This window comes from Mesoplodon densirostris, chromosome 11, assembly GCF_025265405.1.
Source record: "Mesoplodon densirostris isolate mMesDen1 chromosome 11, mMesDen1 primary haplotype, whole genome shotgun sequence".
Lineage (NCBI taxonomy): Eukaryota > Metazoa > Chordata > Mammalia > Artiodactyla > Ziphiidae > Mesoplodon > Mesoplodon densirostris.
The window spans coordinates 40,123,401-40,147,130 of NC_082671.1; the positions used below are offsets into that span (position 1 = coordinate 40,123,401).

General features: G+C 37.4%; 1 protein-coding gene across 4 annotated transcripts in view; it reads right to left on the minus strand.

Moving 5' to 3' along the window:
• Positions 1-23,730, minus strand: part of USP15 (ubiquitin specific peptidase 15) — a 137,213-nt gene that overhangs the window by 95,082 nt on the left and 18,401 nt on the right. For all 4 annotated transcript variants that reach the window (XM_060112013.1, XM_060112014.1, XM_060112015.1 and 1 more), the window contains exons 2-3: positions 22,373-22,500; positions 12,586-12,716 (exon numbers count right to left, since the gene is read on the minus strand). In XM_060112013.1, coding sequence (XP_059967996.1) covers positions 12,586-12,716; positions 22,373-22,500 — 259 coding nt within the window. The remainder of the gene's footprint in view (positions 1-12,585; positions 12,717-22,372; positions 22,501-23,730) is intronic.

The window sequence follows — 23,730 nt, forward strand, 5'->3', positions numbered from 1 at the left end:
TTGGCAGAGACTTTTAGTTCCTCATCATGTGAGTCTTTCCATAGGCTGCCTGCATGGCATATGGCTTCACTCAGAGTGACTGATCCAAGAGAGAGCCAGAGAGCACTCCAGTATCTTTTACAAACTCAGAAACAACATACTATCACTTCTGCCATATTTTACTGGTCACACAGACCAACTCTGGTATGATGTAGATTACATAAGAGTGTGAATAACAGGAGGTGGCGATAACTTGGGAGCATCTGTGAGGTTGCCTACAGCAGTCAAACCTCTGGCACCCAATAAGTCACAGGCCCTCTCGCCAACATGCAAAATACACTCCACCCCCCACAAAGGCCCCCACTAGTCTCATCCCATTACAGCATCAACTCAAAGTTCAGAAACTTGTCATCTATATCTGACTAAGGTACAGATGAGGATCCTTGGACATAGTTCCTTAAGCATCTCGAGTATAGTTCCTCTTGAACTACAGGCCTGTGAACTAAAAGATAAATACTGAAAGTTCCTTGGTTAGGGCTCACTTTTGCCTTGACATGAAAATGACTCTTCATAACATTTGCTTCTGTTTTCTGAGTCATCCTTTTTTTCATGAAAGTTAGCACGTTTGCAGTTGAGTAAATTCTTAGTATGATTCCTGCTTGTAGCAGTCTGCAAGGGCAAAGGCCTCTCTAATTTTATACTGTCTCTGCAGTCCAAGATGGCAGTGGTTCTTGAAAACACTGTGCGTCTCCAGTGGATCTCACTGGAGTTCAACCCAGTAGGCAAAAGTCACAACCACAAATGTCCTCTAGCTAAGTCCTTTCTACCTTGGGTTTATACTGAGGAGGCTCAGGAACATTGCCCTAAAGCTTCTTAGAAGCCCTACTGTTCCTAAAAGCCACGTATTGAAAGGTGGTATAAAGTACACCTTAAAATCCTTTAAAGGGCCCTTTTTTCTGAAGAGTATTGTGAGGCACTACCTTCAACTTTTCTGAGGTCTTAACAAAGAAATTTTACAGTCACAACCTTGGCTTCAACTTTAGACCATGCTTTCTTAAGAGTGCCTTGAGTTTGATCTTTGCTTGGAAATATTTATTAGTTTTAGTGTTGTCATCTGGAGAGGCTAATTTTCAAAACTAGCAAGTCTTGGCTCTTTTTTATTTAACAGTCCTTTCTTTAGCTTCTCTTTTCTCATATCTGACTAAAGGCAACACAAGAAGAAACCCAGCAGTACTTTCAACATTTTGGCAGATCGTTTAGTTCATGAATATATTTTTTATCTTTCAGTTTACTGCAGATTTGACACGTTGTTAAACTTTCTGCCACCTTATAACAAAAATAAGTGGGTTCCAAGATTTCCTCTTTCCTTTAAGATCTCACTGGCAGCCTCCTCAAAGTCTAAAATTCTACTACCAATTTATTCAAGGCACTTTAGGCTTTCATTAATACTCTTAAAATTCTTACAGCTTCTATCCACTGCCCAGTTCCAAAGCCACCACCACATCTCAAGTTTTTGTTACGGTTGCATGCAACTTCCAGGAACCAAAATCAGTATTAGCTACCTACTACTGCATAATAAATTACCCCAGGTTTATCAGCTTAACAAAGCAAACATTATCTCACATAGTTTCTGAGGGTCAAGAATCTGGAGCAGCTTAGCTGGACTGTTCTGGCATGGGGTCTCTCACGAGGTTGTTGTCAAGCTGTGGACTGGGACTTCAATTATCTGGAAGCTCAAATGAGACTGTAGGATTCACTTCCAAGCTCACTCACATGGTTGTTAGCAGGCCTCCATTCCTCTCTATTGGCCAGAGATCTCAATTCCTTAACATGTGAGCCCCTCCATAGGCTGCCTGAATGTGCAGTTGAATTTCCCAGACTGAGAAATGAGAGAGAGCAAGAGGGCGTGTGCACCCAAGATGTAAGCCAAGGTGTCTTTTATAATCTTAATCTTTTCTTTTTTAATGAGGTACAACTGACATATAATATTACATTAGTTTCAGGTGTATAACAAAACTATTCAATATTTGTATATACGGTGAAATGATCACCACAATAAGTCTAGTTAACATCCATCACCCTACATAGTTACACTTTTTTTTTCTTGTGATGAGAACTTTTAAGATCTTCTAGAACTCTTAGCAATTTTCAAATATGCAATATTTTAACTATAGTCACCATGCTGTACAAATACACCCCCATAACTTATTTACTTTGTAACTGTAAGTTTATTCCTTTGACCTAAAACTTAATCTTGAAAGTGCTATACTTTACCATGACTTCTGCTATATGTCACTGGCCACAAAGACCAGTACAATACCAAGACGCTGGTAAAATGTGGACGGGGACTATCCAAGGCTGTGGATATGAGGAGGTGGAGATAATGGCTGTTGTCTTGGGGGCAACTATCTTAACGTATATACTAATATTGTTATACACTTTAATTTTATACATATTTTCACCCTCGTAAGGAATTATTACTATTTTAAACAGCCCACCTTAACATCTATTCACAGTATGTGCTTTTGTCAGTCAACATTTTTTCCTGTGTCTCCAAGATTCCATACAGAGTAATTTTTCATTCTGAAGACTGTTTTGTATTTCCTTTAGTGCAAGTCTGCTGGTAACAAATCCTATCAATTTGTTTATCTGAAAACAGCTTTTGTCACCATTATTCTGAAGGATCATTTCCTTGGTCATAGAATTCAAGGTTAGCAGTTATTTTCTTTCAGCATGCTGAAGATACACTATTATTTTCTTGGCATTTATTTCTCTTGAGATATCACTCCTTTGTCTTACCCTTACTTTGAAGGTAATATATCTTCTTTTCTGGCTACTATCAGGAATATCTTTGTTTCTCAACAGTTTTATTGCATTTTTCTTTGCATTTTTTTTTCAGCTTGGAATTCACAGCATTTCTTTAATGTGTAGCATGATACCTTTCACCATTTTCGGAAAATTCTCAGCTATTACTTCCAGTATTACTTCTACCCTATTCTGTCTTTCCTTTCCTTTGAGAAGTCCACTTAAATGTATGCTAAACTTATTCACTGTATTCCATGTGCCCGTCTGCTTTTTTCTTTATTTTCCATTCTTCAGTGGCTTTAAACTTTGGTCAATATATTTTCTATTGATGTTATCATTTAGTTTACACATTCTCTCCTTCTTTTTAGTCTAGCATTTCATTCAAATACTATGTTCTTAATACTTAATATTTTCATATTATTGTTCACTTTTAGAATTATATTTGGTTCTTCTTTTCAACTATCTTCTATTTTTCTGAACATAACAAGCACAGGGTTTTAAGGTTTCTGTCTGATAATTCCATTATCTGGATTCCTCACGTGTCTGTTTCTATTACCTATAGTTTCTTTTGGATTTTGGTCCCATTGTACTTCCTGCTCATTTACCTGTTTTGTTTTTGTTTTAAATTGAACGCCTCATATTTTAAGTGAGACAGTTTAGTGATGATTTTAGGTCCAGGAAGATGGTTAACTTTCTTTCTACATGACAGAAGGAGCATTACCAATTCCAGATTCCTCAAGGAAATGAGAGATTAGTAAAATTCGAACCTGGGGCTTCCCTGGTGGTGCAGTGGTTGAGAGTCCGCCGGCCGAGGCAGAGGACACGGATTCGTGCCCGGGTTCGGGAAGATCCCACATGCGGCAGAGCGGCTGGGCCCGTGAGCCATGGCCACTGAGCCCGCGCATCCGGAACCTGTGCTCCGCAACAAGAGGCTGCAACAGTGAGAGGCCTGCGTACCACAAAAAAATAAAAAAATAAAAAAAAACAAGGCTGGGCTTCAGACTATAAAAAAACAGTCTATTCTTTTAAGTAAGTTCCACTGGCGTAAGACTCTTTTCTTTGAGTTCACTGGCATCAGAAGCATATCAAAAATGGAAATTCCCAGACTTACAGATTTAATTCTGGAGGAAGACACATTTTAATAAGTACTCTAGGTAATATTTTTTTCTTTTTTTTTTTTTCTTTTTTTTTTTTTTTGCAGTACGCGGGCCTCTCACTATTGTGGCCTCTCCCGTTGGAGAGCACAGGCCCCGGACGCGCAGGCTCAGCGGCTATGGCTCACGGGCCTAGCTACTCCGTGGCATGTGGGATCTTCCAAGACCGGGGCACGAACACACGTCCCCTGCATCAGCAGGCAGACTTTCAACCACTGCTCCACCAGGGAAGCCCCCTCTAGGTAATTTTATACACACTAAAGTTTTTTTTTTTTTTTTACATCTTTATTGGAGTATAATTGCTTTATAATGGTGTGTTAGTTTCTGCTTTATAACAAAGTAAATCAGATATACATATACGTATGTTCCCATAACTCTTCCCTCTTGCGTCTCCCTCCCTCCCACCCTCCCTATCCCACCCCTCCAGTCGGTCACAAAGCACCGAGCTGATCTCCCTGTGCTATGTGGCTGCTTCCCGATAGCTATCTACCTTACGTTTGGTACTGTATATATGTCCATGCCACTCTCTCACATTGTCACAGCTTACCCTTCCCCCTCCCCACATCCTCAAGTCCATTCTCTAGTAGGTCTGTGTCTTTATTCCTGTCTTACCCCTAGGTTCTTCATGACATCTTTTTTTCCCTAAATTCCATACATATGTATTAGCATACGGTATTTGTCTTTCTCTTTCTGACTTACTTCACTCTGTAGGACAGACTCTAGGTCCATCCACCTCATTATAAATAGCTCAGTTTCGTTTCTTTTTATGGCTGAGTAATATTCCATTGTATATATGTGCCACATCTTCTTTATCCATTCATCAGATGATGGACACTTAGGTTGTTTCCAGCTCCTGGCTATTGCAAATAGAACTGCAATGAACATTTTGTTACATGACTCTTTTTGAATGATGGTTTTCTCAGGGTATATGCCCAGTAGTGGGATTGCTGGGTCATATGGTATTTCTATTTTTAGTTTTTTAAGGAACCTCCATACTGATCTCCATAGTGGCTGTACCAATTCACATTCCCACCAGCAGTGCAAGAGTGTTCCCTTTTCTCCATACCCCCTCCAGCATTTATTGTTTCTAGAATTTTTGATGATGGCCATCCTGACTGGTGTGAAATGATATCTCATTGTAGTTTTGATTTACATTTCTCTAATGATTAATGATGTCGAGCATTCTTTCATATGTTTGTTGGCAGTCTGTATATCTTCTTTGGAGAAATGTCTATTTAGGCCTTCTGCCCATTTTTGGATTTTTTTTTGCTATTGAGCTGCATGAACTGCTTATAAATTTTGGAGATTAATCCTTTGTCAGTTGCTTCATTTGCAAATATTTTCTCCCATTCTGAGGGTTGTCTTTTGGTGTTTATGGTTTCCTTTGCTGTGCAAAAGCTTTGAAATTTCATTAGGTCCCATTTGTTTATTTTTGTTTTTATTTCCATTTCTCTAGGGTGGGTCAAAAAGGATCTTGCTGTGATTTATGTCATAGAGTGTTCTGCCTATGTTCTCCTCTAAGAGTTTGATAGTTTCTGGCCTTACATTTAGGTCTTTAATCCATTTTGAGCTTATTTTTGAGTATGGTGTTAGCGAGTGATCTAATCTCATACTTTTACATGTCCCTGTCCAGTTTTCCCAGCACCACTTATTGAAGAGGCTGTCCTTTCTCCACTGTACATTCCTGCCTCCTTTATCAAAGATAAGTTGGCCATATGTGCGTGGGTTTATCTCTGGGCTTTCTATCCTGTTCCACTGATCTATATTTCTATTTTTTTTGCCAGAACCATACTGTCTTGACTACTGTAGCTTTGTAGTATAGTCTGAAGTCTGGGAGCCTGATTCCTCCAGCTCCGTTTTTCTTTCTCAAGATTGCTTTGGTTATTTGGGGTCTTTTGTGCTTCCATAAAGATTGTGAAATTTTTTGTTCTAGTTCTGTGAAAAATGCCAGTGGTAGTTTGATAGGGATTGCACTGAATCTGTAGATTGCTGTGGGTAGTAAAGTCATTTTCACAATATTGATTCTTCCAATCCAGCAGCATGGTATACCTCTCCATCTATTTGTATCACCTTTAATTTCTTTCATCAGTGTCTTATAATTTTCTGCATACAGGTCTTTTGTCTCCTTAGGTAGGTTTATTCCTAGATATTTTATTCTTTTTGTTGCAGCGGTAAATGGGAGTGTTTTCTTGATTTCACTTTCAGATTTTTCAACATTAGTGTACAGGAATGCCAGAGATTTCTGTGCATTAATTTTGTGTCCTGCTACTTTACCAAATTCATTGATTAGCTCTAGTAGTCTTCTGGTAGCATCTATAGGATTCTCTATGTATAGTATCATGTCATCTGCAAACAGTGACAGCTTTACTTCTTCTTTTCCGATTTGGATTCCTTTTATTTCCTTTTCTTCTCTGATTTCTGTGGCTAAAACTTCCAAAACTATGTTGAATAAGAGTGATGAGAGTGGGCAACCTTGTCTTGTTCCTGATCTTAATGGAAATGCTTTCAGTTTTTCACCATTGAGGATGATGTTGGCTGTGGGTTTGCCATATACGGCCTTTATTATGTTGAGGAAAGTTCCCTCTAAGCCTACTTTCTGGAGGGTTTTTTATCATAAATGGGTATTGAATTTTGTCGACAGCTTTTCCTGCATCTATTGAGATGATCATATGGTTTTTCTCTTTCAATTTGTTAATATGGTGTATCACACTGACTGAATTGTGTATACTGAAGAATCCTTGCATTCCTGGAATAAACCCCTCTTGATCATGGTGTATGACCCGTTTAATGTGCTGTTGGATTCTGTTTGCTAGTATTTTGTTGAGGATTTTTGCATCTATATTCATCAGTGATATTGGCCTGTAGTTTTCTTTCTTTGTGACATCCTTGTCTGGTTTTGGTATCAGGGTGGTGGTGGCCTTCTAGAATGAGTTTGGGAGTGTTCCTCCCTCTGCTATATTTTGGAAGAGTTTGAGAAGGATAGGAGTTAGCTCTTCTCTAAACGTTTGATAGAATTTGCCTGTGAAGCCATCTGGTCCTGGGCTTTTGTTTGTTGGAAGATTTTAATCACAGTTTCAATTTCAGTGCTTGTGATTGGTCTGTTCATATTTTCTATTTCTTCCTGATTCAGTCTTGGCAGGTTGTGCATTTCTAAGAATTTATCCATTTCTTCCAGGTTGACTATTTTATTGGCATAGAGTTGCTTGTAGTAATATCTCTCATGATCTTTTGTATTTCTGCAGTGTCAGTTGTTACTCCTCCTTTTTCATTTCTAATTCTATTGACTTGAGTGTTCTCTCTTTTTCTCCTGATGATTCTGGCTAATGGTTTATCAATTTTGTTTATGTTATCAAAGAACCAACTTTTAGTTTTATTGATCTTTGCTATCGTTTCCTTCATTTCTTTTTCATTTATTTCTGATCTGATATTTATGATTTCTTTCCTTCTGCTAACATTGAGGGTTTTTTGTTCTTTCTCTAAATGCTTTAGGTGCAAGGTTAGGTTGTTTATTCGAGATGTTTCCTGTTTCTTAAGGTGGGATTGTATTGCTGTAAACTTCCCTCTTAGAACTGCTTTTGCTGCATCCCATAGGTTTTGGGTCGTCATGTCTCCAATGTCATTTGTTTCTAGGTATTTTTTAATTTCCTCTTTGATTTCTTCAGTGATCACTTCGTTATTAAGTAGTGTATTGTTTAGCCTCCATGTGTTTGTATTTTTTTACAGATCTTTTCCTGTAATTGATATCTAGTCTCATAGCGTTGTGGTCGGAAAAGATACTTGATACAATTTCAATTTTCTTAAATTTACCAAGGCTTGATTTGTGACCCAAGATAGGATCTATCCTGGAGACTGTTCCATGAGCACTTGAGAAAAATGTGTATTCTGTTGTTTTTGGATGGAATGTCCTATAAATATCAATTAAGTCCATCTTGTTTAATGTATCATTTAAGGCTTGTGTTTCCTTATTTATTTTCATTTTGGATGATCTGTCCATTGGTGAAAGTGGGGTGTTAAAGTCCCCTACAATGATTGTGTTACTGTCGATTTCCCCTTTTATGGCTGTTAGTATTTGCCTTATGTACTGAGGTGCTCCTATGTTGGGTGCATAAATATTTACAATTGTTATATCTTCTTCTTGGATCGATCCCTGGATCATTATGTAGTGTCCTTCTTTGTCTCTTATAAGAGTCTTTATTTTAAAGTCTATTTTGTCTGATATGAGAATTGCTACTCCAGCTTTCTTTTGGTTTCTATTTGCATGGAATATCTTTTTCCATCCCCTTACTTTCAATCTGTATGTGTCTCTAGGTCTGAAGTGGGTCTCTTGTAGACAGCATATATATGGGTCTTATTTTTGTATCCATTCAGCCAGTCTGTGTCTTTTGGTGGGAGCATTTAATCCATTTACATTTAAGGTAATTATCGATATGTATGTTCCTATTCCCATTTTCTTAATTGTTTTGGTTATTGTAGGTCTTTTCCTTCTCTTGTGTTTCTTGCCTAGAGAAGATCCTTTAGCATTTGTTGTAAAGCTGGTTTGGTGGTACTGAACTCTCTCAGCTTTTGCTTGTCTGTAAAGGTTTTAACTTCTCCATCAAATCTCAATGAGATCCTTGCTGGGTAGAGTAATCTTGGTTGCAGGTTTTTCTCCTTCATCACTTTCAATATGTCCTGCCACTCCCTTCTGGCTTGCAGAGTTCCTGCTGAAAGATCAGCTGTTAACCTTATGGAGATTCCCTTGTGTGTTGTTTGTTGTTTTTCCCTTGCTGCTTTTAATATGTTTTCTTTGTATTTAATTTTTGACAGTTTGATTAATATGTGTCTTGGAGTGTTTCTCCCTGGATTTATCCTGTATGGGACTCTCTGTGCTTCCTGCACTTGATTAACTATTTCCTTTCCCGTATTAGGGAAGTTTTCAACTATAATCTCTTCAAATATTTTCTCAGTCCCTTTCTTTTCCTCTTTTTCGGTAACCCCTATAATTCGAATGTTTGTGCGTTTAATATTGTCCCAGAAGTCTCTGAGAGTGTCCTCAGTTCTTTTCATTCTTTTTTCTTTATTCTGCTGTGCAGCAGTTATTTCCACTATTTTATCTTCCAGGTCACTTATCTGTTCTTCTGCCTCAGTTATTCTGCTATTGATCCCTTCTAGAGTATTTTTAATTTCATTTATTGTGTTGCTCATCGTTGCTTGTTTCATCTTTAGTTCTTCTAGGTCCTTGTTAAATGTTTCTTGCATTTTCTGTATTTTATTTCCAAGATTTTGGGTCATCTTTACTATCATTCTGAATTCCTTTTCAGGTAGACCGCCTATTTCCTCTTCATTTGTTAGGTCTGGTGGGTTTTTATCTTGCTCCTTCATCTGCTGTGTGTTTTTCTGTCTTCTCATTTTGCTTATCTTACTGTGTTTGGGGTCTCCTTTTTGCAGGCTGCAGGTTCGTAGTTCCCGTTATTTCTGGTGTCTGTCCCCAGTGGCTAAAGTTGGTTCAGTGTGTTGTGTAGGCTTCCTGGTGGAGGGGATTAGTGCTTGTGTTCTGGTGGATGAGGCTGGATCTTGTCTTTCTGGTGGGCAGGTCCATGTCTGGTGGTGTGTTTTGGGGTGTCTGTGGACTTATTATGATTTTAGGCAGCCTCTCTGCTAATGGGTGGTATTGTTTTCCTGTCTTGCTAGTTGGTTGGCATAGGGTGTCCAGCACTGTAGCTTGCTCGTCGTTGAGTGAAGCTGGGTGTTGGTGTTGAGATAGAGATCTCTGGGAGATTTTCCCCATTTGATATTAAATGGAGCTGGGAGCTGTCTTGTGGACCAGTGTGCTGAAGTTGGCTCTCCCACCTCAGAGGCACAGCACTGACTGCTGGCTGCAACACCAAGAGCCTTTCATCCACACGGCTGAGAATAAAAGGAGAAAAAGTAGAAAGAAAGGAAGAGGATAAAATAAAATAAAATAAAATAAAGTAAGGTAGGGGCTTCCCTGGTGGCGCAGTGGTTGGTGGTCCGCCTGCCGATGTGGGGGACACGGGTTCGTGCCCTGGTCCGGGAGGATCCCATGTGCCGCGGAGCGGCTGGGCCTGTGAGCCATGGCCACTGAGCCTGGGCGTCCGGAGCCTGTGGTCTGCAATGGAAGAGGCCACAGCGGTGAGAGGCCCGCGTACCGCAAAAAATAAATAAATAAATAAATAAAGGTAAAATAAAAGAAAGTTATTAAAATAAAAAAATAATTAAAATTAATAAGGGCTTCCCTGGTGGCGCAGTGGTTGAGAGTCCGCCTGCCGATGCAGGGGACGCGGGTTCGTGCCCTGGTCCGGGAGGATCCCACATGCTGAGGAGTGGCTGGGCCCGTGAGCCATGGCCACTGAGCCTGAACGTCCGGAGCCTGTGCTCTGCAACGGGAGAGGCCACAACAGTGAGAGGCCCGCGTACCGCAAAAAAAAAAAAAAAAAAAAAAAAGAATAAAATTTTTTTAAAAAGTAAAAAAAAAAAAAAAAAAGGGCGGATAGAGCCCTAGGAGAAATGGTGAAAGCAAAGCTATACAGACAAAATCTCACACAGAAGTATACACATACACACTCACAAAAAGAGGAAAAGGGGAAAAAATAATAAATCTTGCTCTCAAAGTCCACCTCCTCAATTTGGGATGATTCGTTGTCTATTCAGGTATTCCACAGATGCAGGGTACATCAAGTTGATTGTGGAGATTTAATCTGCTGCTCCTGAGGCTGCTGGGAGAGATTTCCCTTTCTCTTGTTTGTTCGCACAGCTCCCGGGGTTCAGCTTTGGATTTGGCCCGGCTTCTGTGTGTAGGTCACCTGAGGGCGTCTGTTCTTTGCTCAGAAAAGACGGGGTTAAATAAGCCGCTGATTCGGGGGCTCCGGCTCACTCCGGCTAGGGGGAGGGAGGGGTACGGAGTGCGGGGCGAGCCTGCGGTGGCAGAGGCTAGCGTGACGTTGCACCAGCCTGAGGTGTGCCGTGCGTTCTCCCAGGGAAGTTGTCCCTGGATCCCGAGACCCTGGAAGTGGCGGGCTGCACAGGCTCCCCGGAAGGGAGGTGTGGAGAGTGACCTGTGCTCGCACACAGGTTTCTTGGTGGTGGCAGCATCAGCCTTAGCATCTCATGCCCGTCTCTGGGGTCTGCACTGTTAGCCGCGGCTCGCGCCCGTCTCTGGAGCTCCTTTAAGCAGTGCTCTTAATCCCCTCTCCTCGCGCACCAGGAAACAAAGAGGGAAGAAACCACACTGAAGTTTGAAAATTATTTTACAAGTTGAGTGAATTCCAACTACCTTATTAAAAATAAATATATAGCCTCCTAACAGACTTCTTAAACTTTTTTTCTTTCTCCCTGTATGAAGTCTTCATGATCCTTTATCTTCTTTAACTTGCTTATCAGACACAGATTTCAAGAAATGCCAGTAAGCCCTCTTTCAAAAAGAAATGCCAATGGAGTTGTCAGTTGACCTGTTTACTATATTATATGATATGCTACAATTATTAAGGAAAAAAAGCATGTCATTAAGGTTGAATTAATACAGTTTAACACATTTGAAGATATTCCAGACATATTACAGATTTTCCTTTATCCCAGGAATGAAGGTCTTCTTCTACATAGTTTTACATCTAAGTAGTTTATCCTTCAAATAGTAAAAACACTCAATTCTCCAGCAATTACAGATAAAAATGATAGGCCATTACATATATATATAAATATATATAATTTATGGGTAGCATTCCTAGTAGATATGAATCTTAACTTTGAAATGGCTATAAGAAAAGACTGAGTGAAATTAAGGAACAGAATTAAACTACACTAAACTAAATAAAAGGCACATTCACATTCTATTTAGAAAACGAAATTCAATTCTATACCTAAACCATAGATACACAAATACAAACTGTTAATATATTAACTTTGTAGCATCAGTTCCAAATAAATCCAAATATGGTTTGGTCTATCAGCGGTTTATACCCTTGTGTTACATAATTCGGCTTTTTAATCGTTTTTATGTAGAAATAAAATCAGATAAATAATTTTGCTCCATCCAAATACACTATCAAATACTTGTGTAAGGCTGACAGATCTACTTTAAGCAGTTGGTATTATTCTACTATGGTGATACTGATACTTTCATAAATGAATTTTTAGTTAACCAAAAAATAAAAAAAGTGGGTCATTTTTAATTTTTCTAGACTGTAACTGTAAAACTTAAAATAGGGATAAAAAAAATCTGCATTTTCAAGTTTTAAGAAAATTGTATGCTGTAAAATATTTCTTCTACTTTTAGTTTCTATATCATTTAAAAAAAATTTTTTTTTAATCAGAAAAAAAAGTCAGAGTCAGGCTACTTAAGTACGTAAACTCATGTGGCTTTCTAAAAGACCCTGCACCTCTCTACCTCTGTCCTCATTTCCTCATCTATAAAATAGGGATAATACTTACCTCAGAGAATTTTTTATGAGGATTAAACTAGTTAATAATGTATATGATGTGCTTATAACAGTGGCTAGCATATAGTAAACCCTCTATGTGTGTTAGTGTACAGTAACATTCTGATGGTCTTTTTCTCCAAGATAATTGAGGAGGCTTCATAAGTCATTGAAATTAACAAGAAAATGTGAACTAAGAAAAATATTTGTATTCAGTTATTCTTAATATGTACCTTCCGTGCTATTGGTTCCTGACCTTCCATCAATGTGTACCAGCTGACAAGTTTATTCCAGCCCTCAGTTGGCAACAGTATGTAATCCAATTCATCAATAAGATGCTCCTTAAGTGACTGGGCATCACCATCTACAAAAGGAAAAATAAACTCAATACATAAAAAGAAACAATACTACATATCTCTAAATACTTTGGTTGTACACATTAAAAATTACGTAAACTCATGGAGACTAACTCAGGTATTTAAATAATGAGTTTTGAAGAAAGCTCTGAAGAGGTTCACATCTAAGTCTACATATTCCAAAATAAACTGTTGCTTTACAAAGTTTCAATGTGTACCAGGCAACCAACAGTGTTTAAAAAAATAATTTTTCTTTTATTGGGCTCTTAAAAAAAATACTAAAGTGTAACTGTTAGCCAAAAGATCTGAATGAAGACTGTTTCCCAAATATTTTAAGTATCAGAGATCCCTCACATGGTAATAGTGATCGTTCTAGCATTAGCTGATGAAGAAAATTCAGAAGCAAATCAATAACTTTTAACAATGATGCCAAAGCACATGGGCTGGGAACCATGATGGAAATCACAAAAGGGCAGCTCATTACTCTAGAGGGCCCATGATGTAGATTCCTCCACAGATCTAAAGTAGAGGTAGTTGTTCAGATATGGTTCTAATTCTATGATCCATTTTCAAAATTCCAGTTGAACTAGAAATGCAGTATAGGACAGGCCAGAGATAGATATCTATTTTAGATCAAAAAATATATTCAAGGAAATTGAGTAACTTGCCCCAAATCATTCAGAAAATTGCAGGTACTATGAAAGGTATTATTATGGAAAACCCTTTCATCTCAGTTGATTTTCAGAACAATATTATCAAGTAGATAGCTACATTTTACTTAGTAAATAGATTCAGATACTGATTAACTTGCCCAAGTTCACATACAGAAAACTGTAGAGACTGGACTCAAACATGTATCTGTTTATGCTAATATCCATTTTCTTTCCACTATAACAGACTACTTTGAAGTAAATTTAGGGGAAAAAAAGTTTAAAAATTAAGACTTCTATGCTATTCTCCACAATAATTCAAGATTTTGAGTAAATGATTTTATTATGTAACAGAATCCAAATAGTAATTTATATCTAGTGGATAAAATAAAATGATCAATTTTTGGATCATTTTTTTAGGGGGAGAACACCCCTAAACACAGAACCCCTAATTTTTGTTACTTCAGTGTTTATTGACATAAAATTGATACAAACTGTTGCAGATTTAAGGTGTAAAATTTGATAAGTTCTGACATATCACTACAAGTGTGAAACCATCATCACCAAAACGATGAAGAGATCTATCAGTATCCCCCACCACCAAAGGTTTCCCTGTAGCCCTTTTTTGTAATCTCTTCTTGTCCATCCAGGTCTACTGTCCTGACCCCTGAAAACCACTTATCTGTATTTTGCAATTGTAGACTAATTTGCATTTTCTAAAATATTATATAAAAAATAGTATGTACTGCTTTGTTTGGCTTCATTTATGCTGCATCATTATCTTGAAATCCATCCATGTTTTTATGTATCAATAGTTCATTCCTTTTAATTGCTGAGTAGGATTTCATTATATGGATATTCTAATAATTTGTTTATCCATTCAGCTGTTGATGGGCATTTTGGATTGTTTCTAATTTTCTCTACTACAAATAACAGTGATGTGGTCACTCATGTACAAGTTTTCATATGTAGAATGGTTGGTTCCTATGGTAAATGTATGTTTCGCTTTTTAAGAAATTGCAAGACTACTTCATTCCCAAAAACAGTGTATGAAAGTTCTACTTGCTCCACATCCTTGTTAATACTTGGTATGGGCTCATCTTTTAAATTTTAATCATTTTAACACATGTACAGTAGGACCTCATTGTGGTTTTAATCTTCATTTTTCTAATGACAATTGATGTTGAGTATATTTACACATGCTTTTTCTCCTTTAAATTTTAATTTATTTTTGGCTGTGTGCGGGTTTTCTCTAGTTGTGGCGAGCCGGGGCTACTCTTCATTGCAGTGTGTGGGCTTCTCATTGTGGTGGCTTCTCTTGTTGTGGAGCACGGGCTCTAGGTGTGTGGGCTTCAGTAGTTGTGGCAAACAGGCTCAGCAGTTGCAGCATGCGGGCTCTAGAGTGCAAGCTCAGTAGTTGTGGCGCACGGGTTTAGTTGCTCCGTGGCATGTGGCATCTTCCCAGACCAGGAATCGAACCCGTGTCACCTACATTGGCAGGCAGATTCTTATCCACTGTGCCACCAGGGAAGTCCCACATGTGCTTTTTGAAAACACTATCTTCTTTGGGGAGGCATCTGTTCAAACCTTTTGTCTACTTTTTCCACTGGGCTTTATGGAATTCCTTATTCTGCATATAAATATTTTATCAGCTAGGTGATTTGCAAATATTTTCTCCCACATTGTGCTTTATTGTTTCATTCTCTGAACAGTGTCATTTGAAGCATTTGTTAATGATGAAATACAAGCCATCAATTTTTTTCTTTTATCAACTGTGCTTTTTAAATTCATATTTAAGAAAACTTTGCCTAACACAATGTCACAAAATTTTTCTCCTATTTTTTTTTTATAGTTTTGGTTTTTACATATAGGTCTATGGTCTGTTTTGAGTTAATTTTGTATATGGTGCCAGGTATAGATCAAAGTTCACCTGTTTCTGGCAAATAGATACTTAATGCTCAAGCAGCATTTGTTTAAAAGACTATCTTCTCTCCACTGAATTCCCCTTACAACTTTCTGTAAAATCAATTGGCCATACATGTGTGGATCTACTTCTGGATTCTCTAATCTGTTCAATTGATTCTTACCTCACACCATATACAAATACTAACTTAAAATTGATCAAAGACATAAATATAACAGCCAAAACTATAAAACTCTTAGGAAAAAACATAAGTTTTTTCTGATCTTGGATTAGGTGATGCTTTCTGACACCCAAATCACAAGCAACCAAAGGAAAAAAACAGATAAATTGGACTTCATCAAAATTAATTTGAGGCACCATCAAGAAAGTAAAAGACAATCCACATGTTAGGAGACAATTTTTGGAAATCATATGTCTGATAAGGGACTAGTATTCAGAATACATAAACAACTCTTAAAACATAATAAATAGACAAATAATCCAATTAAAAAATGGGCACAGGATCTGAATAGACAGTTCTCCGAAAAAGATATAAGCAGCACAGACAAGATACTTAACATCATTAATCACTAGGGAAATACAAATCAAAATAACAATAGATAATATTTCATACCCATTAGGATGGCTATAATAAACAAACAGACAATGACAAGCTTTGGCAAGATGTAGAGAAACTGGTACCCTACTTGTTGCTGGTGGGAATGTAAAATGATGCAACTATTTTGGAAAAGTCTAGCAATTCTTCAAATAGTTAAACACAGAGTTAATATATGACCTAGTAATCCCATGCCTAGGTATAGATCCATGAGAAATTAAAATATACATCTACACAAAAATTTGTACATGAATGTTCAGAGCAACATAATTCATAATAGCCAGAAAGTGAAAACAACCCAAATGTCCATCAATTGATGAATGGATAAATTAAATGTGGCATATCTCCATACAATGGAAAATTACTCATCCATAAAAAGAAATGAAGTACTGATTCATGCTACATGAAGACACTTTAAAACTTTGTGCTAGGGCTTCCCTGGTGGCGCAGTGGTTGAGAGTCCGCCTGCCGATGCAGGGGATACGGGTTCGTGCCCCGGTCTGGGAGGATACCACATGCCGCGGAGCGGCTGGGCCCGTGAGCCATGGCCGCTGAGCCTGCGTGTCTGGAGCCTGTGCTCCGCAACGGGAGAGGCCACAACAGTGAGAGGCCCGCATACCGCAAAAAAAAAAGAAAAAAAAAGAAAAAAAAAAACAAAACTTTGTGCTAAGTGAAAGAGGTCAAACGGTAAGGCCACATACTGTATGATTCCATTTAGATGAAATGTCCCTAAAAGGCGAATCCATAGAGACAGGAAGTATACTAGTGATTGCCTATGGCTGGGTCTTGAGTGGGGATGGAGAGTGACTGCTCATGGATACAAAGTTTCTTTCTGGGGTGATGAAAATTTTGTGGAATTAGACGGTGGTGATGGTTGTAAAACTTTGTGAATATACCAAAAAACAGTGAATCACAGAATTTAAAAGGATGAATTCTATGGTATGTAAATTCTGTCTCATTTTTAAATGAGATAGAAAAACACCTACTAGAAATGTGATTTGGAACTGTGTTGAATCTGTAGATTGAGTGGGGGAATTTAACAATATTGAGTTTTCTGATCCACTAACATAATTTCTGTCTTTATTTAGGTTTTATTTATCTCAGCAATGTCTTATGGTTTTTAGTTTACATGCCTTGCACATGTTATCAGACTTACCTGTATTTTATGTTTTTGGTGCCACTATAAAATGTACTTTTAAAATTTCAATTCATGTTAGTTCATTTTTAGTGTACAAAAATACAATTGGTTTTTGAATAATGATCTTGTATCCTACAGGCTAATCTCATTTATTAGTTCTAGAAGTTTTCTTTTTGTAGATTCCATTAAATTTTCTTTTTTTTTTTTTTTTTGCGGTACGCAGGCTTCTCACTGCTGTGGCCTCTCCCGTTGCAGAGCACAGGCTCCGGATGCGCAGGCTCAGCGGCCATGGCGCACGGACCCAGCCGCTCCGCGGCATGTGGGATCTTCCCAGACCGGAGAACGAACCCGTGTCCCCTGCATCGGCAGGCGGACTCTCAACCACTGCGCCACCAGGGAAGCCCTCCATTAAATTTTCTACATAGACATAGGTTATGTGAATAAAGGAAGATTTATTACTTCTTCCGATACAAGCTGTATGCCTTTTATCTCTTCTTCTTGCCTTATTACACTGCCTAGGCCCTTCAGTACAATCTTGGTTTGAAGGGCTGAGAGTAGACATCCTTGTTTTTTCCTGATTTTAGAGGGAGAGGACTCAGTCTTTCACTGTTGAGTATGTCTTCTGTAGGTTTTCCATAGATGTCCATTATGAGGTTGAGGAAGTTTCCTTGTATTGTACTCTTTTGTTTTATATTATATATTATCTTTGTAATATTTATTTCTCTATTTATACTTAATGTTTATTTCTATATATATCTTCTTTATTGTTGGACTTGATTTACTAAAATTTTGTTAATAACTGATGCATCTATGTTCATGAGGGATAATGGTCTCGAATTTTTTCTCTTGAAATGTCTCTGCCAGATATTGGTATCAAGGTAATGACGGTTTCATAGCATGAATTGGGACATATTCTCTCCCAATTTTCTAAAAGAGCTTTTGTTATTCAGGGCTATTCAGAGAATCCATTCCTTTGGAATGAGCTTTGGTAGTTTTCATCTTTCAAGAAATTTGTCTTTTTCATCTAATTTGTTGAATTTAATGGCATAAAGTTCATAATATTCTTTTATTCTCCTTTTGCTGTTTGTAGATTTCTGTATTGATGTTACCTCTCTTGTTCCTGATATTGGTAGTTGTGTCTTTTCCCTTTTTCTGATGATCAAACTAGGTATTTATAAATTTTATTATCTTCACAAAGAACTAGTTTTTGGTTTCATTGATTTTCCCTATTTTTCTATTTTCTCTTTAATTTCTGTTCTGAACTTATTAGTAGTTCCTTTCTTCTGCTTGATTTAGGTTTAATTTGTTCTTACTTTTAGTTTGAGTCAGAAACCAAGGTCAAAGATTTCAGACCTTTCTTTTCTTTATAGATGTTAAGAGCTATAAATTACCCCCCACATACTATTTAGCCACCTTCCACAAATTTTGATATGTTTTGCTTTCACTTTCATTTAGTTAAAAATACTTGCTAATTTCCCCTTTGAGTTATTTTTGACCCATGGCTTATGCAGAAGTATGTTAGTCTCCAAACATCTGAAGATGTTCCAACTGTCTGTTATTAACTTATTTATTCCACTGTAGTAAGAAAACATATTTCATATGATTTAAATCCTTCTAACTTTATTTATTTATTTAAAAAAATTATTTATTTTATTTATTTTTGGCTGCACTGGGTCTTTGTTGCTGCACGCAGGCTTTCTCTAGTTGCGGTAAGCGGGGGCTACTCTTCGTTGAAGTGCACGGGCTTCTCACTGCAGTGGCTTCTCCTGTTGTGGGGCACGGGCTCTAAGCACGTGGGCTTCAGTAGTTGTGGCTCACGGGCTCTAGAGCACAGGCTCAGTAGTTGTGGTGCACGGGCTTAGTTGCTCCGCGGCATGTGGGATCTTCCTGGACTCAAACCCGTGTCCCCTGCAATGGCAGGCGGATTCTAACCACTGCACCACCAGCCCCCTTCTAACTTTATTGAGACAGGTTTTATGGCCCAGAATATAGTCTATTTAAATGCTTCATGTGTACACCTAAAGAGAATTTTCATTCTGCTGTTGTTCAGTGGAATATTCTATAAATGTCAATTAGGACAGGTAGGTTGATTTATTTCATTACTTTTCCGTCTACACGTTTTCCATCATTTATGGAGAGAAGAATATTGAAATATCCATTATATAATTGTGGATATTTTTCTATTTCTCCTTGCAGTTCTATCAGTTTTTTGCTTTACATATTTTCAAGTTATGCCATTAGCTGGGTATATATTTAGGATTATTATGCTTTCTTAACAAATTGTCCTGGACCATTTATGATCATGAAATGAACTTTTATCCCTAGTAATGTTCTCCGTTCTAAAACTTAACATCTGATATTAATATGGCCATTCCAGCTTTCTTCTGATTAGTGTTTAGTATGTGTATTAGTTTTCTATGGCTACATAACAAATAACCATAGTAGTTTAAAACAACACCCATTTATTATCTCACAGTTCTATGGGTCAGAAGTTCAGATGGGCTCAACTGGGTTTTCTACTTAGGGTCTTACAAGGAAGAAATCAAGATGTCACCAGGCTGGTCTCCTATCTGAAGGCTCTGGGGAAGAATCTACTTCCAAGTCCATTCAGACTGTTGGCAGAATTCAGTTCCTCATGGTTACAGGTATGAGGTGCCTGTTTCCTTGCTAGCTGTGGGCCCAATGACTCTCTTTATTCCTGGAGGATGCCTGTTTTCCTTCTCACGTAGTCCCCTCCATTTTCAAACCAGCAATGAGTCCTTCTCATGCTTTGAATCCTGATTTCTACAGCTACCAGCCAGAGAAAACTCTGCTTTTAAAGGGCATGCACGATTAGATAAAGCTCACTGGGATAATCTCCCTTTTGTCATATAATATAAATAATCACAGGAATGATATCCTATTCTCAGGTTCCACTCACACTCAAAAAGGAGATGATTATGTAAGAGGAGGGTCACTGGAGGTCAGTCTTACAATTTTTCAATCTCTTAATCTATTTGTATCTTTATATTTAAGGTGGGTTTCTAGTAGACAGTATACAGTTGAGTCTTTTTTTAATGCAATCTTACAGTCTCTACTTCAAATTGGGATATTTACATTAAATACGACTGTTCATAGAGCTGGGTTTAAATCTACCATCTTACTACTTGTTTTGTATCTGTTTCATTTGTTCTTCGTTCTTTTCCGCTTAAAAAATATTTTTTTAAACATTGCTATTTCTCCTTAGTATGCATTGTATTTTTCTGTTTCTTTGCATTCCAGATAATATTTGGTTGCATCCAAGATATTATAAATTTTATCTTGTTGGATGCTGGATATTTTTGTATTCCTACCAATACTCTTGTGCTCTGTTCTGAGATGCAGTTAAGTTACTTGGAATTAGTTTGATACTTTCAATTTAGAAGGATAAATTTTGCCCTTCTATAGAGGCAAACCCATTCTCTGCAGTCTACCTCATGATTTATAAGGTTCTCCACTCTCGCTACTGTGAACACATTATTCCTGGTCCTTTATGAGTGAAACCGAGGATACTCATCAGTTAGATCCATTAAACTATAACTGTAACCTGCCTTTACTGATCAAGCTCACTTTAATTGTTTTTATAAAAACTTGCATGTCCTCCAAGCTTCGCATAGCCTGAACAATAAGATATTTGCCTGAGTTGTTTTTCAGGAACTTGAAATCAGCTGTGTTCAGTTCTAGGTGGAGCTAAGACTGGTTAAGACCACCGACTGTCCAACTGGGCTTGTGTGAATGTCCGCTTGGTGACCTTTTGACATGAGGGCCAAAAACTCCACCCTCAGCACCTGTTAACGCCTCCATTTTCGGAGTCCCACAGAGAAGCAAGTAGCTTAGCTGCACCTGCACAGAACGACTATTACCTCACTCTTTCCTTATCACCAATTACCTTTTCCCATGCTCCCCACACTTCAGACCACCCTGCTTCTTTGTTCCCATAAATTCCCTGAGCCTCTTGCCATCAGGGAGGCAGATTTGAGATTTGTTTTCCTGGCTCCTCACTTGGTTGCCTTATGAATAAACCCTTTCTCTGCTGCAAACCTTGGTATCTCAGAATTTGGCTTGCTGTGCATCTGGCAAATGAACTTGATTAGGTAACATGAACCTAAACAATTGTTCCTTCTAATTCTTTTGGATGGTTCTTTCCTTGGCCTTCGGTAGCTTCCTCACATACATGCACTGGTCAACAGTCAGCTCTAGACTTAAAAGAGAGCTTCTATAGATCTCTAGGTCTCTCTCTCTCTTTGTGTGCTGCTCATTCCTCTCTGGTACTCCGCCCTGAGAACTCTGGCTGCCTTGGTCTCCATGGACTCCAAACTCTTTCCTCAACTAAGGGAGGTTGCCAGGCTTTGCGTGGGTTTCTCCTTCTGTGCCGTGTCTTGGAAACTCAGTACAGTAAGCTGAGGAAATCATAGGGCTCACTTCATTTGTTTCATACCTCTCAGGGATCACTGTTCTTTGTTGCCTGATGTCCAATGTTTTGAGAACCACTGTTTCATGTTTTTTGTCAGGGTTTTAGTTCATTCAAGTGGAAGGATAAGTCTAGTCCCTGTTATTCCATCCTGGCCAGAAATGGAAGTTCTGGTACTTATGTTTTATTCTCTTTAAATGTTATGCGAGTTTTAGAAGAGCTGGCAAGTAGTAAAGGTTGTAGAAGATTAATGCAAAAATCCAAGAATGTAACCATATACCACTGATCCCCAACTTAAAAAGTCATGTGCCCATTAGCAAAATAATACACAATACAGCATTTCCCCCAAACAATAAGATAGTGCTTTCTAATTTACATTCTAGGTTTAAACGATAATAAACCCTTATTAATCAGAAATGACAAACAGAATTTGTCATGATACAGAATATAACTAATTATAACAGAATAATCTGAATTCATTAGGTCAAATCTATAATACAGTCGGCCCTCTGTATCCATGGGTCCTGTATCTGCAGATTCAACCAACCCTGGACAGAAAATATTTGAGGGAAAAAAAAAATTTCAGAAAGTTCCAAAAAGAAAAACTTGAATTTTCCGTGTACCAGAAACTATTTGCATAGCATTTATATTTTATTAGGTATTACAGATAACCTACAAATAATTTAAAGTATATGGGAGGATACACAGATCATATGCAAATATTATGCCATTTTATATAAGGGGCTTGACCATCCATAGATTTTGGTATCTGAAAGGGGTCTTGGAACCAATCCCCGCATAGACACTGGGGGATGACTACACAAAGAAATTTCTAATTTACCGATTTATTTACATTAACATTTTCCATATTACTATAACATACTGAAACGAACACATTTACAACCTGACTGAAAGAAGGAAATAATACCTTTAAGAAGCCCAGAGTTATCAATGGGTCCAGGATATACATTTTGATCTCCCATCTGGTATTTGTCCCAACTGTCAAAGCCAACATATTTTTTCCACTGTTTGAACCAGCGACTATCGACTAGGTACCTAAAAAAGAAGAGAAATCGGTAAAGGAAAATACCAGGAACTATAGGAATAGCAGAAAATCTGCCTATTTTTTATATTTTATTTTATATCAAAGTACATGTCTACTTCCAGGGACTACTGAGAATAACTATGTCACAGTAGTAGAAGAAAAATATTTCACTTGTGTAAAGTATTATTTCTATTGTTCTATAAAGTATCTATCAAAGACAACTATTAACATATACATTAAAAAAATCCTTAACAGCATTTTAAAAAACTGCAATAGCTATTCAACAGAATATTTACCAATTGGACAAAAATTCAAATGGTAATTATAAGAATCAGCCAAAATAAAATTTTAAATGCAACATGGTAAAATATAAATATGGAAAATGGTTCTTTTGCAAAAAACTTACAATATGTTAATTTTATATATTTAACTGTATCTTTTATGGGGTAAGGAAAGCAATTATTAAAGGTTTGCAAGATTGATTTTAGTAATCATAATCAAAGCTTAAAAGAAACTTTAAAAATAACTAGCTTCTTTACCAACAAAAGTTAATAACAACAATACTGTCTCCAATTGTTTCTCATACATTAGTAAAATTTGCTGGGGCAAGCAGGACTGGTTTTTAATTGATTTCAAAAGTGTGATACCAAGCACTATAATAAGCATTACTGAAACTAAATTCATCTTACTTTCAAATACCTAAATTAGTTTCTCATCAGATGACCAGTGACAGAAAAAATAAAATAATGGTTCTCTAGCAAGAAAGCATAAAAAATTATAAATCTAAAAAACTTTACAAATTGATTTATATTATACCTACTATGCTTTGCCACTGGTTCATAATTATTTTAAATTCTTTTCCAGAAACACCTTCCCCACACTTAACCAGGTTAAATCACAAACAAAAGCAAAAGTAAAGATTAACAAGATGTTTAAAGCCCACATGCATAACCAAGTTTTTTAGAACATCATTCTAATATTTCTGTGCTTATAGCACTATACATACAGCACTATAGGAAAGAAACGCTACAGTTATGTTTGAAACAAAGGCACTAACATAGCAAAACCCCACAATACTTAAATAATATTCATCAGCAGTTTAATTCCCTAAAAGTGGGTAAGGCGGAATTATCTATACATGAGTATTCCAAACGCACTATCAGGGTTACACAATGGAAAGCCCCCAAATTGTAGCTTTTGATATTTATGAGAAAATAAGAGTTGAAAAACTAAATTTTAAG